The 13,965-nt window shown below is 39.1% G+C and overlaps 1 protein-coding gene across 1 annotated transcript in view; it reads right to left on the bottom strand.

The window, feature by feature from the left end:
- Positions 1–6,325, bottom strand: part of atrnl1 (attractin like 1) — a 58,626-nt gene extending 52,301 nt beyond the window's left edge. The window contains exons 1-3 of the mRNA XM_022743040.1: positions 5,700–6,325; positions 1,964–2,047; positions 245–358 (exon numbers count right to left, since the gene is read on the bottom strand). Coding sequence (XP_022598761.1) covers positions 245–358; positions 1,964–2,047; positions 5,700–5,950 — 449 coding nt within the window. The 5' untranslated portion in view covers positions 5,951–6,325. The remainder of the gene's footprint in view (positions 1–244; positions 359–1,963; positions 2,048–5,699) is intronic.
- Between the last annotated feature and the right edge of the window lie 7,640 nt (positions 6,326–13,965).

Genomic DNA, 13,965 nt, shown 5'->3' with positions numbered 1-13,965 from the left:
TCACATTCTCACAACTCTGCTAAATCAGAGCGACTAGCCACATTACAGGAAATGAAAAAGCATGTCAGACCTATGTCTTAAAAAACATTTATTTATTAATGTTTTGAACAAAGACTACCTATTCCCTGGTTTATATTCATACATATCCTGTACATATGTACAATGTACTGCATTATATAGCATGAATACAGTATGTCATCTGTCCACTTTCTGGACTTAGCTCAGATAAAATTCACCCTCTCACCTGAAAACAGCAACCAGAGGTGCATATATCGAGTCTCCATCATAAACGTACATATGGTCCCAACTACATTCTGTGGCAAAGTGGTTAAATCTTAACCGAAGAACTGCATTTGGACTGCAGGAGGAAAAAAAGAAAACAAGAAAATATGGTTTAAGTTCCATGGATGAACATTTGAACAACCTATAAGCCTACTCACATTCTTTAGATCACTGCAGGCTAAACGTTAACTTTAGATTCAACAGACAGCAGTACTGATGGAGTGATTTTGTTTCAGTGCCATTGCACCAAACAAAAACCTAATAAATCACCTTATTTATATTCATTAACATACTCAAGTATCATTAATAGCTCTGCGTGACCACAGGCAACTTTTATTTTTCAATGAATTGACAATTAAACGCATCAATGGGTCCAGGGATTCTTCCTCTCTCTGAAAGATTGCTAATTAAAATGTAACTCCAGCTCATCAGATGAACCTTCTGAACCTTCAAAATGTCAGACGCCGCTCTACATGACATTGTGCAAGTAACAAAAGCGTACATCCTTCAGCCGAGATGCTGATCTATGCTGGCCAGCCTACAATCCACACTTCCTATCAGAACTGTAAGATCACAGAGACTGGCAGCATGACATTACTGCCCCCTGTAGAATCATATCAAACAGAGAACTTGATAGCTTCCGGAACTGATGCCAATTAGACAGGATCTTTAAAAGGTCTACTATTTTTTCTGAAGAAGATCAGAGGCACCAACCCCGAAATGTTCTCAAAAATAATTTAGATTTTCATAGATGATAATAAGGGTGAGAGTATCAAAGAGCTTATAGGCAAACATTCCAATGCTTTCACCTAAAAAAACAAAAACTCAATTGACTATGTTAAGACAGCAGTTGGGAAAAAGACGCCAGGGTGGAAATACCTGAGGAGGTGTGTTTACATCCATGTTCCACCACTACTTCACTGACCTGGAGAGATTTTTGTTGGAAGAGCTTGATTCAGTTCTTTATAACACGAAAGCTGAAATCCAAGTTAACTGGGACCCTGCACCCTTGCTGGAGTAAGTGTGGATCAGTGTGGACCATGCCCAGATACTTTGGTTGTGGCCACATATTAAACCTTTTTGGGAAAATGTGGAATGTTTAATGTTTGGGATCCTGGGCTTTTAACATTGATGTGTCATGTATCTCCCTTTATCTTGGAGTTACTTCTGAAGGCTTATGTAAAGTTGATTTTCTTAGTTTCATGTAAAAAAAAAAAGCTGTCAGCAGAAATCCCCCTACTGTATATTTTTTACAGGAATTGTCAATTATATTTGCTCCATGGAAAAGATGACTTAATCCTTTGTCTAAAGAAAGACAAGAGGGAAAATACTGGAGGAAAAAGGACTGTTATTCACAGGAAACAGATACTGAGTTTTTTTTCTCTTTCTCTCTCTCTCCCCCTCTCTCAGTCTCTTAAATTGGGCATTAATGCTGAAATCCCTGCACATTGAACTGACCCTGTCTCCCTCTCTGAAGTTTGTTGATGCCAAGCGAGACCTCATGTTCCATGCCCCATATGTTTGTATATTAAACTTAAAATGTTGTTGAAGATAAAGGGAAAAAAAAAACAGATGCTGATCTGCTTAATTTAATGACATCAATGTGTTTACGTTGCATAATTAAATTTGGCTCTGCATGCTCAGCTTCAGTCGATCACACTAATATACAAAAAGTACTTACTAGCCCTCAATGAGCCAGGTGCACTTTGTTTTGTACTTGTAGTTGATTGGACCATCAGTGAGGTATCCTGAGGGCTCCATCAGCCTGAAAAAAAAAAAACAGTCAGCACAGCAACACATTATTACCTCAGGTGGACAATTTTAAGTCAAGAAACTAAAATACGTATTAAACAAAACAAAATTAAATCCAACAATCCTTCGTCTGGACATTCATGAACTGGTACGTGTGCATGTAAGATTAATAATTAATGGCAAAAATGTTGAATTTTATCTTCGTCCAGTGTTTCACCAACTTATTTATCACAGTGTGGTCAGACTGCTTTCAACACAAGGTCAACTTGCGGATGAAATTTGTTTGCAGCTAGGAAAGAAGCATTCCAAGATAAAACCATAACACTGGAAAAGATCCATAACCACGGGTAATTATCCCATTTGTTGCATTGCTTTCTAGAGCCCGAGAGACAGTGAATCCTCTCTGGTAGAGCAGACACCCTACATAACGCAGATAATAGTATAAAACTGCTCTTGGGAGAAATATCTATCCATCTATTATTTAAATCCAGCGCAGGGTTTGGGAGGGCTGCCTATCCCTATCACAGCTCACATTGGTCGAGAGGTGGGGTAAAGGCCTCAACAGGTCACCAGTCTATCACAGGGCTGACACACATGATAGACAGCAAACTATGAAAAATGTTATAGTTGTAGATCAACCTAACCTGGAAATTTCCAGACTGAAAAGTATCATAAAATTTTGAGGAATAACATTTTTAGATGCTTAAACAAAGATCTACCCACTCTGACAATAACTGATAAAAATCTCTTACTTTAATGGCAGCATAAAGGCTGATCTCTTGTCCTAGTACAAAATCTCTTACGACTCAGGTGTCCAACTATAGTGTCACTTACTAAATTCAATTACCAGAATTTAAGATAAGAAGACAAAAAGCTGGCAGCCAGCCCAAGGTCAGTCCAAGCCAACCAAAAGATTCAATCAGCTGTCTCCTGAAAAGGTTTCCCCCTGCCTCTTTTCTGCCCATATCCTCATTGTGACACCGGAAACTATTTTCAGTAAAGCATTCTCCACACGAAAGACCGCAGCGGTGTGTGTAACAAAGATAGATGACTTTTAAATTGAGATTCATCACTGTCCCATATCACAGGAAATTTAGAGTTGTACGCATCCCACCCACGGAACTGTGTGATCACGCTCTGAATCAATTGGAAATGATGAGGAGACAGATTACTTAAAGACACTTTCTTGACACAGTGATGCATTTTCTGGTTTGTGACAGATTGTACTTTGATTAAAAACTAATTTGGATGTCAAAGTTGAGAGAAATAATCCATGAATCCACACAGTGAGTATCTGACAGCTGATAACGTTCAGGCCTTATTTTTTATGACATCAGACAGACTGCACACTTTTGTTTAGTTTTTTTCTAATTTTGGAAGCTTTCACACATACTGGGTTCTAATGGGTGGTCTGAGTAACACAGGAGCTGAGTGGTATTCCCTTTTATGTCCTCGACAGTTGTTTGAGATGAATAACATGATATAAGTTTACTTTCAATTCAGAGGTTTTGACATGATAATGGACTACAGATGGGTTGTCTCGTCTCATAAAGATGCAGTGGTATTCATTGTGATGACTACTCACATTACAAAAGCATGTATTACATTGGATATAGTGTATGTACAGATTGATATTCTTTATGTAATGTCTAGTTACAGTTATTACAGTTTGATTTGTGTTTTACTGCTTATTCGACGTGAACAATTATGATATAAACACCCAGCAAATGCAACCAGTGGTGAGGTCAAATGATGAATTTTTCATGCTGCACTTTGGACTTCCCAGGGAAATAATATCCTGTGCAAGACGTGTCAAGAGTGTGCGTGTGCGTTTCCCTGCCACCTATGTCACTTTTATGTTCCTCTTCTTCCTATATTTAAAATCAGATACAAAATTAATCTGTGATGATGTTATGAGGGAAGCCACAACTTGTTATGGTGGGGGCAGCAAAGTGTAATTGATCATGTATTAACCTGGGTGCATGTTTCTATTCCACTGATTACAGAGACACTAAGAGTTAAAGTCTCACATTTCAGCAGTTTGTCTCTAGGTGATAGGAAGTTATTCCCCGACAACATGTCTGATGACAACCTATACAAAACCTCAGACACATCAGGAGCAAAGTAATTACTGTGATCAAGGCACTTCTGTACCACAAAGTACACCTCAGGTGTACTGAAAGGCCATTAGATGCTCCTGTCAAGAGTTACAATCAAGGTGAATATTATTATTATTATTATTACGTAGAAGTTTGAACATTTATTCTTTGGTCACTTGCCGTTTTTTTCCCCTGCTTAGTACAGACTACGTGATTTGCATTCAGCCTTTAGTTTCTTGCCTCTTTTGGGGGTTGTCCATATCCATCCACCTGTGCTGATCAACAGACATATTCTACCAACTTGGAAACAACAGCCTTTAACTCTATTTCCACATAGGCCTCCGATCACATGCAAAATCATTTGATTGCAGATGTTTGCTCGGTGCCAGTGAGGGCTCCTTTGTCTCACAGAAGCAAAAGGAATTTATTTATTTGGAATCAATGTAAACGCATCAGGCTCTAAGTCAATATGAAAGTACATAGGGTATTGGTTGTCTGGACAATGCTCACATGGACTGCACAAGGTAGTGGCTCTCATTCATTTACCGATCTCACTGACATATAGTGTAAATCACTTTCCCTTCTTGTGTGAAATTAAATTAAATCAAACATGATATCAGAGAAAATAAGCATCAGGCGTGTGGTTAACACTTGTTTATACTGTATCTGCAGTGAACAGACATTAAGTAACAGAAGGACTGAGGGAGGCTACAGGCAAAGTGAGAAATTTTACCAAACAATTAGTTGAATGATCAATTACACGAGTGACTGAAACTTTATCCGCAACTACTCTGATAATGGATTAATTGTTTAAGTCAATTTACAAGTAAAAATGTAAAACATTACCTTGTACCAGCTTCTTAATTGTGAGGATTTGCCGCTGGTCTTTTCCCTCAGCAATCCTAAACTGAATCTCTTTTGAGTTTTGGACTTTTTCATCAGACAAAATAAATAGCTACATGAAGTTTTGAGAAACAGTGATGCACTTTTTCTCACATTTTATTGAACACACAGTTAATGTATTAATTGCGCAGGTTTATCAATAAAGAAAATAATCCCTATTTGCAGCTTTAAGATTAACATGCTACTGAAAATATCAAATTTGTGTTCCCACTTCCAAAAGCCTTTTCTTATGCTGGTTTTCAATCCATGGAAAATTTGGTCACATATAACAAATCCATGGAAATGAGTCCTGTATCTTCTGAGTACTGGGCTCAACAGATCTGCTGAGGCTGCTAACTGATCCAAAAATATGATTTAGTTTCATTAAAATCGATATGTTTAAAAGAGTTTTGTTATTGTCATACAAGCCATTTTCTTCATTAAAAGTGCAACCCACCTCCTATAAAGATGGGTGCACACAGGTCTATGTGATGAGTGCCATTGATGTGAAACAGCAACTACTGGATCAGATTTGATCCTAACCTACTTTGGGCGGCTCAGGCCAATTCTATTTTGAATTTTTTTTCATGAGAAGTCTGCAAACAATGACACTGTAAGTAGCCTACTCCGCTATTGGCAGCAGATTAAAAAGTGGAGCTAAAGATTAAGTGCACGGCCACTTACTTGAACCTCCCTTGGCAGTGCTGGCACTGGTCTCCAACCCATCCTCGGTCACAGATGCAGGATCCGTTTACACATTTTCCAGAGAGGCAATTCTTGTCACACGGTTTCGCCGGTGAGGCGTGAGTGAACAGTACAAAGTAAAACAAAACATAGACCACCAAGTATCTGTTGATACCCCGCAGGTCGCAGTGGGTGGCTACTTTGGGTCCAAAAAGAAAGAGTTTAGTCTTACATTTCCCCCCAGGATCCATTTTTCCCCCCAGGTCGACCGAGCCGAGTAAAAGACCGGGGCCTTTAGGTCTGCTTTGGGAGAAAGCCTCGGCTACTCAGGCTGTTTCAATTATAACAAAGAAGTCCTGCATATTCGTTGAGTGTTATGCATACTCAAATGAAGGCTCAGCTAAGCCTGCTTACAAATCTTTGGAGAGAATGGCTAAGAAAATGCAATGTTAGCTAAGTGTCTTCAAACGCTGCTTGGTTAACCGCATGCATAGATTTAGAGTGGGAGGAATTCCCTTCACCCTACCTCTTGTTGGAAGAACCTACCAAAAAAGCGGCGAACCATCTATTAAAGCTAATAAAGAAGCTAACTGTGAACACTAGGACTTACCCAATTCATCATTTGTTTGTCTATGTAGCGTTGGCTTATTTGTAGTTTGGCATCTGGTAGGTAATGTAACGTTACTGCATTGATTCAAGACCATTCTCTTCCAAATGCCATTTCAGCAGCCATTTTAACGCGTAAACAATCCCTCAGACTGAAACAGGGATGTACACTGTAACATACTGATGGTCCGTCCACAAACCGCTACAATTTAGCCGGATCTTGTCCACGGAAGAACAAAGGGGTTGTGGTGTTTGTAGCCCTGGTCCCAGTGCGAAGGCTGCCGCAGTCAACATGGATGTGGTGAGATGTGGGAGCTTGAAGGCTATTCCTGCCGACTAGGGGGGCATTGAGCAACCACTTTGAACTCTTGTTGAATCTACTGGTCTTTTCCCACAGCGAATGAAGCACCTTCAAACGTAGTCTTCGTTGACAGAAGTGTGTGGTAGTGTCTCCGTGTGTTCCAGTGAAAAAAACAAGCCGCGGTGTTGCTCTCAAAACATGACAAGAACTGGAAGCGATGGATTTCCTAGCGCAGCGACACTAGACAGCTCCTCAGGTTGGAGAAAACTAAACACAGCCTGCGCACGCGCACTGGAACGCTGATAACTGGTTCTGTTTAAAGGTACAGTGTAAAAAAAAAGCTACGGTGCTATCCTATGCGGCATTTAAAAACTTTCAGGTCAAGGATTACCAACACTTATTCAAAACAACATTGTTATCCTAGTTTATATATATATATATATATATGTGTGTGTGTGTGTGTTGTTTATATAATTTACACACACACACACACACACACAAACATATATGTATATATCATATAATATATAATATATATATAATATATATATATATAATATATATACTGTATATTTACACACAACACACACACATATATATATATTTATATATATAAATATATATATAATTAATATTTACAAACTTTTTTTTAATGATGATAATGTGATATATATATATTTGTAAATATTAGATCTCCTATATTACAAATCTACAGTATTTCTGCTGCACATGGGCTCTGTGGTTTAAAACACTGAGACTCTTGTTCTCTGTCAAGGGTCAAAAACAAGCAAAGTGAAGTAAGATGATGGGTTAGCTGAACTCAAAATTTACATCTATGTTATATTCATACATTTTGTACTTTTACCCTTGATGGCACATAATTGAACACTTAAAGGCCAATGTGGCAGTGAGGGTGGTAAAAAGCTGTCAACAACACTATCACAAAATAGTCAATGATGCTCTATGATTAATTCAGCTTGGGTTGAAGGATGCGATTTCAGAGCTACAATTGCCCTGCTGAACTTCACCAATGCAGAGAGGCTGAACTTTTGCATCTGCAATTGAAGTGCATATGCTGCTAGGTCGAGGATGTTCTCATCATACTTGAGGTCCTGGTTCATGTCAGGAAATTTAAATAACTTATACTAATTATTGGGGGAAAAAATTCAGTGGCAAGGTCAAGAGGTGACAGGCGCTTTTTAATAAAGTCTCTCATCATTCGTGTTTTTGAGGAGGCTCAATTGTGACTGTGCTCTAACATCAGATGCAGTACATCTCTCTGGGAGAACACTTACCTTTGTTTGAGATGGTGCCAGCTTCCAAGCAGAGGAATCAATTGGGGCTTTGGTGGAGTATTCAGCTGTATGATACAGCAGGGCAAAGAGAATGTCTCTGAGATGTGTTTCTGTTTGTGTCTATAATACAGATGGTGATGATACATCTGCCATTGAATGTGAGATAAAGGGGTTCAATAGTAGATGGAGCCCAGCATCCCAAGCTGAGCTGGTTTGTTCTGAAGCTCTGAAACAATTCCATGCTCACTGTGTAAAACATGTTGCTGAAATCACCCCCAAAAAGCGACAGCAGTGTGCAGGTTGCCATGGTGGCAAATTCAGTGAGAGTCTACATTTTTGTAGACGCTTTTTCTGAAAACTGAAGAAGCTCAGGAGGACAGTGGGTACAAAATGACAAAATGAACTTTCCATTGTGCAAGAATTTAACTTTATAATTCTTTATGTATCATTTTTTGGTTGGTGTCTGTTTAACAGATTCATTTATCTGAAGCTGTCCACACTTTTACATCTACACCTGCAGGTGGCAATGTTGCACAGCCACATTAAGGCATGGGTGAACAAATGTAAGACAATAGGATACAGACTTAGGGCTGGAAGTGAAGAGCATGAGTTTCTGTTCTGACTGTGGAGGTTTCATAACGATATGAACCTACTAACTCAGTAAAATCAATTTGTTATGATGTTAGTAGCAGAATGAACTTAAAAGTGATTGTCAGATTACAAATGCTAACAACAACACAGTAGATACTAGGCACAGCAGAGATTTTGACTTGTCATTATTGGACATGTGTTACTAATAACATTAACAATGGCTCTCTTCTATTCAAGTCTCCCAGTAAGACATGACAGGGTGACAGTGAACCAGCATGCACAATACCAGCATCCTGAAACTGAAGCAGCTCAATGGAAGTCGGACGGTAAATACTGTTCTGTGTGGCCAAAACCTCTACTAGAACTGAGTCAGTCAATGGATCAGCTTCAGAAACTTCATCTGAAGATATTATAAATCCAAGTCATGATGATTTTATATAGCAGAGAGACAATTGTCTTTTGATGGTAGATGAGTTGTGTGTATATCCTGATTTTTGGTGGGTTAAATAATGATTTTGAAAGCATAAAACAAAAAATATAGTACATTGTGTGATTCATTCAAATACCTGTCCTCTGCTGGGTCTTCTTTAAGTCATCACTGTGGGAGGTCAGACTACCAAAAATCCCTCTCCGTGTTCCCTGAACAAAATCTACCCGTCAGGCAAGATTTAAAGCTGTCGCAAAAGTATCACCTCCACATTTTCTCAGTCTTCACGAGTCACACATTTTGAAATCTAAAGAGCCGCTGTTTATTTTTCATAGAAGTTACTGTGAACCTGATCACACACCAACCAAAAACAATATTATTGCGCCATGACTTAACACTCCTCTACTTAAGCCACGGGAGAGCCTGTTGGCGTTTAGTCAGGTGCACGCACCTCGGTGGTGCAGGGAAATAAGCACCATCTTTACAAGGTGTAGAGTGTCTGAAGGCAGTGCCCTCTGCATTCTTGGTCTAAATGTTCTTAAAACAACAGGGAGGTACAGCAGAGTCAGTGGATTCAACTTTCTTTGGAAATTCCCAGACGCAACAGTAAGAGGAGGCACATGGTTTAGACTAGATTAGTTGAAAATACCTAAATAAATGGGGGGTCTCTATTCAGGGGATTGGTGGTGCATTATGTGTCTGTATATATGTGTGCAAACATTGGAGAGGCCCCTGAATCAAAGAGGGTCCAGTGCTAATTTGGAGTTGAGTCAGTGACCTTTGTCCTCTGAGTCACAGCTGAGGAATGGTCTTTGTGCTCCAATCAGCAGCAGAAAAGAGGAGCAAAGCCCAGTCTACGTTTTCACTTTTGACTCAAAAATGCACTCTATTAAAGTTCAAGTGTCTGCCTGACCCCATTGTAAACTTTTAGTAGCTTTGTTCCACACCTACATACAAATACCTCACACACATGGACAAGCATGGGGAACCCTAAATTATCCAAATCAGAATTTTCAAGACCTGAAAACCTCCCATACTGCCAGGGGCTTCCAAAGGTCTGCTGCACAATAGGAATTCCCCTGCTGGATTAACAAGACAGTTCTTTTTGCTGTGGGCAGAGTGGAGGCGAGACCACCCTTGTTTTCAATTCATGCTGAGCCATCATGCCTGACTCACATTCACACTTCCACCATTCACTCAAGGCTATATGATGATGAGTGTAGAAAAAAAAATGACATCATCTGTTGACTTTTAACTGACCTGTTTGAGGTGAGGCCAAGTCTGCACACACATTCAGACTAATAGACACAGGTTCAAGGCCAAGAACTAAATAAGCACAATACATTGTATTTGCTCTGAAAGGAGGTGAAAAGATTTGCTCAAGTGCAAATTTTCTTTTGAATTCATGCATAACAACAATAATAAAATATTGAGAAAAGGAAGTGCATTCTTGGCCTTAGAAACAAGACCTTGGAAAAACTCGATTCAAGGTTCACTTATTAGCTTTTTCTGGAGCACAGTTAGGTCATGTGAGGACAAATCCATCCACTGATGAAGACAGTAAAAAGCCACTTTAAATTAGCTTTAAATTAAGTAATTATTTTTCATTGTCAAAAAACAAAAACACATTCCCATTGACTTTCACTCAACAGTTACTATAAGACACCAGAAGCCTCTGCGAGGAAATAACAGGTTTTATGTATTTAGTCAGGAAATACAAATGCCATCATAATCCCACATTTACCCTTCTTTCCTAAAACCACAGGGCAGACAAACACCTGTCCGACCGTATTAAATAAATGTTGTATCAGTATTTGTTTTGGAAACACTTATGTTCACCACCTATTTGAATTGTTTGCAGAAATATGAACAGTAATGAAATAATACACTATCTCTGAGAGTAACTTAAGCACATTTCCTTTTTTCTTTTTTTCTCCAAGAACAGTGGTACAAAACAGCAAAATTATTACAATAATAAAATGTAAAAAGAAAATTGCCAGCATATTAACATAGATATTATACATAAATATTATATTACATGATAAATTACAGTATCCATATTACAAATGTTATATAAGTATGGGTCATAGTGGTCTTGGATAATCCATCACTTTAAGTCGTAAAAAGAAAAAAAACAGCAGAAGGAAGTCAAATGGGATTTGAAGCTGCAAATGTGCAGATGCCAACCACCAGCAAACACATCCATCCCAGCACATACATGTTCCATTTTGAACACTTTGCAATATATAAATAATTTCTCCATTTTAGCAAAAAAAAAAGTTAGTCTTTCCATCTCATGAATCGCTTTAATAATATTTCTAGCCAGTTGTCCGCTGTTGGTCGAACCATTTACAAGTGATTGCTTTCTTTTGCTCACTCAACTCACACAAAATCCCTCACAGTCCAAGCAGTAAATTACCATTCCTCTCACAAACACACATACTTTGAAACCATGAGTACATTCAACAAACTCCCCGCTGACCGGTGCTCTATTGTTGCTCTTACCAGCTTATCCCGCAGTATTTTGACTGTAAATTAATCCTAACTGACAAGTGCATTGACTTTGATTCTGTAAGCTGAAACTTCATGCTATGTCAGTCTACCAAATCACAAATGCAGCTCCAAGGACTTTATGGATAATTCAAAATGCACCTTTGAGACCTCTTACGAAGAAACCAAAGCAAACTCACATTATTGGCTTCACTGGCGAAAAAAATTAAAATCCCAAATGGATCTTAAGAAGCCTGCTGGTGCTTTTGGTCAGGTCCCTTGAATATTGCTGAAGTGTTGAGCCCCATAAAGCTGCGGGGCTGCATTCAGACTTCAGATTAAAGGTCTCAACATTTATCAAATAGAGGTCGAGTGTTTGCTGTGGTCGCTCCCAGGATTTGAAATAGCCCGAGTGAGAGATGTGCAAACTCAGCTGATTCTTGTCAGTAGCATCTCAAAGCTCCACCTTGGTATGCCAACATTTTAGTGATTCTTCCACCTCTCTTGTCTCCTCTTCTTTCATCTTGGTTCTGAATTACAATATTCACCCGTCTTGTCGGTATTTCTCCTTTGCATAAACTGTGTCTTTTCTGATCTTGTCAGGTTTCTGATGTTGTAGGTGTTTCTTTCATTTGGAAGCGATTTGTATCATTATTATTATTAGACCTACACATAAAGCACAAAGGTGCATGGTATGGCTTGTTGCACATATTGAGTAGAGAAAGTCTTGTATTATTGCATTACATTGTTTTGGCAAGTTTTACAGTAGACACTTTATAATGTTATTATTGGAAAATAAAGTCCAGAGAGAAGGACATAAACCTAGACTGTACACTAATAAAACTTCCCATTACAAACACTTTTTCTTGAGTCACGACAATGAGAAAAATCAGCACAACACACAAATCACTGTAAGTTCTAGTTGACCCACAACACTGTAGGTTCCTACCTTACAGGTATGCGTTCACCTATAGGCTATCATTGCATCGCATAGCACTGATGTGCAATATAACACAGGGTAAAGAGACTTCTATCTAACAAAGAGACCACAACAAAGTGTGCTTGATAAGTTTTGAGACTTTTCACTCTTGGCTCAAAGGGGAGGGCTACAAGACATGATGTCTGATTTATGATAATCCGTAATCAAACATGAGGCCACAAACAATATTCAGTGAGCACATTTGAATTTTGAATATTTCATACGTGTTCAAAGGTTTGGATGTTCTTCCCTTGTTTGTGCGCCTCCTCCACAACCTCCACTCCCTCCCACAGTCCAGAAACATACCTACTCTCTGGGTGTAACTGCCCGTCTTCTCTGGGTTTGCCTGCGATGAGTGAGCTGTGACCCTGACTATAATAAACATGGCATGGAAGAATACATAAAAGGCTGAGTTGAAAAAAGCTGAACCCTGATCATTTTTCATGGCTAGAAACGGTTTCCTTACTGTAACAATCGCTGACAGCCAGGTATGTTGTAATCAATCAAACACATTCACAAGGAATCAAAGAAGCTTAAGAAACGTAAGGGACACCTGAGATACAACTGGCATGCTGCCATGTAATTTCCCCTGTATGCTTTGTGTGATCTTTGGTCCAAGTCATATGTCATATGTCATATTTGAAACAATGTTCAAGCAAGATCAGATAAGACTGTATGAAGTAGTACTGATGCCATTGCTGGCAGCCAATAGTATTTTCTAATGGAGGAAGTCGTCAATTTTATTTGTATAGCGCCAATTCACAACAGAAGTTATCTCAATGCACTTTCCTAATACAGCAGCTCTAGAACTTCTCTTTATAATATTATTTACAGAGAACCAACAATTCCCACCAAGAGCAAGCACTAGGCGACGATAGCAAGGAAAAAAACTTCCTCTTAAGAGACAGAAACCTCGAGCAGAACCGGCCTCAGGGTGGGCGGCCACCTGCCTCGACCAAGAACAAGAACATGCAATGATAGCAATATTAATAGAAGTGATAGTAGCGGCAGTAACAGCAATAGTAATGTCATGGCAACTGTAATACTCCTACTGATAAAAGTAATGATGAAAGCTAATAACTTTAATAATAATCATTAAGTCTAATTATTAAGTAATGTAAGTCTTATCTGTGTATTTCACTGAGCAGAATCCAACATAACTTGGTCAGCTGTGTCCCAACAGTGTCATCAGGAGGACCCTGCCCCAGATAGAAAATCCCATCAGAAGGTGTTTGTGTCCACCTCTGTGCGAACCCCACTCAGCCTCCCCTCTGCCACAGCACCAGATGACATCACAGGACCACCACCTGCCATATTGCCTAACTTTGCTCTGTTTATCTTTGGGCGTGACTTGGTGCAGAACAGCGATCAAGTGGTAGATCTGGTCTGTGGCTCTTTTACTACTTCTTCCACTCAACCTCATCATCGTCCTTCTTGTCTGAGCTGCAGCTTGAAAAGAAACGACTGCTCGTTTGATGACAAGATAAAGAAAAGGTTAAATACGAAACACTTAATGTTTTTTAATCATATTCGGGAGTGTGTTGTGTTAACTTCGTTTGACATTCCTCTCATACCTC

Source organism: Seriola dumerili, unplaced genomic scaffold, assembly GCF_002260705.1.
Source record: "Seriola dumerili isolate Sdu_G_001 unplaced genomic scaffold, Sdu_1.0 BDQW01000068.1, whole genome shotgun sequence".
Lineage (NCBI taxonomy): Eukaryota > Metazoa > Chordata > Actinopteri > Carangiformes > Carangidae > Seriola > Seriola dumerili.
This window is presented reverse-complemented; position numbering and strand designations above follow the sequence as displayed.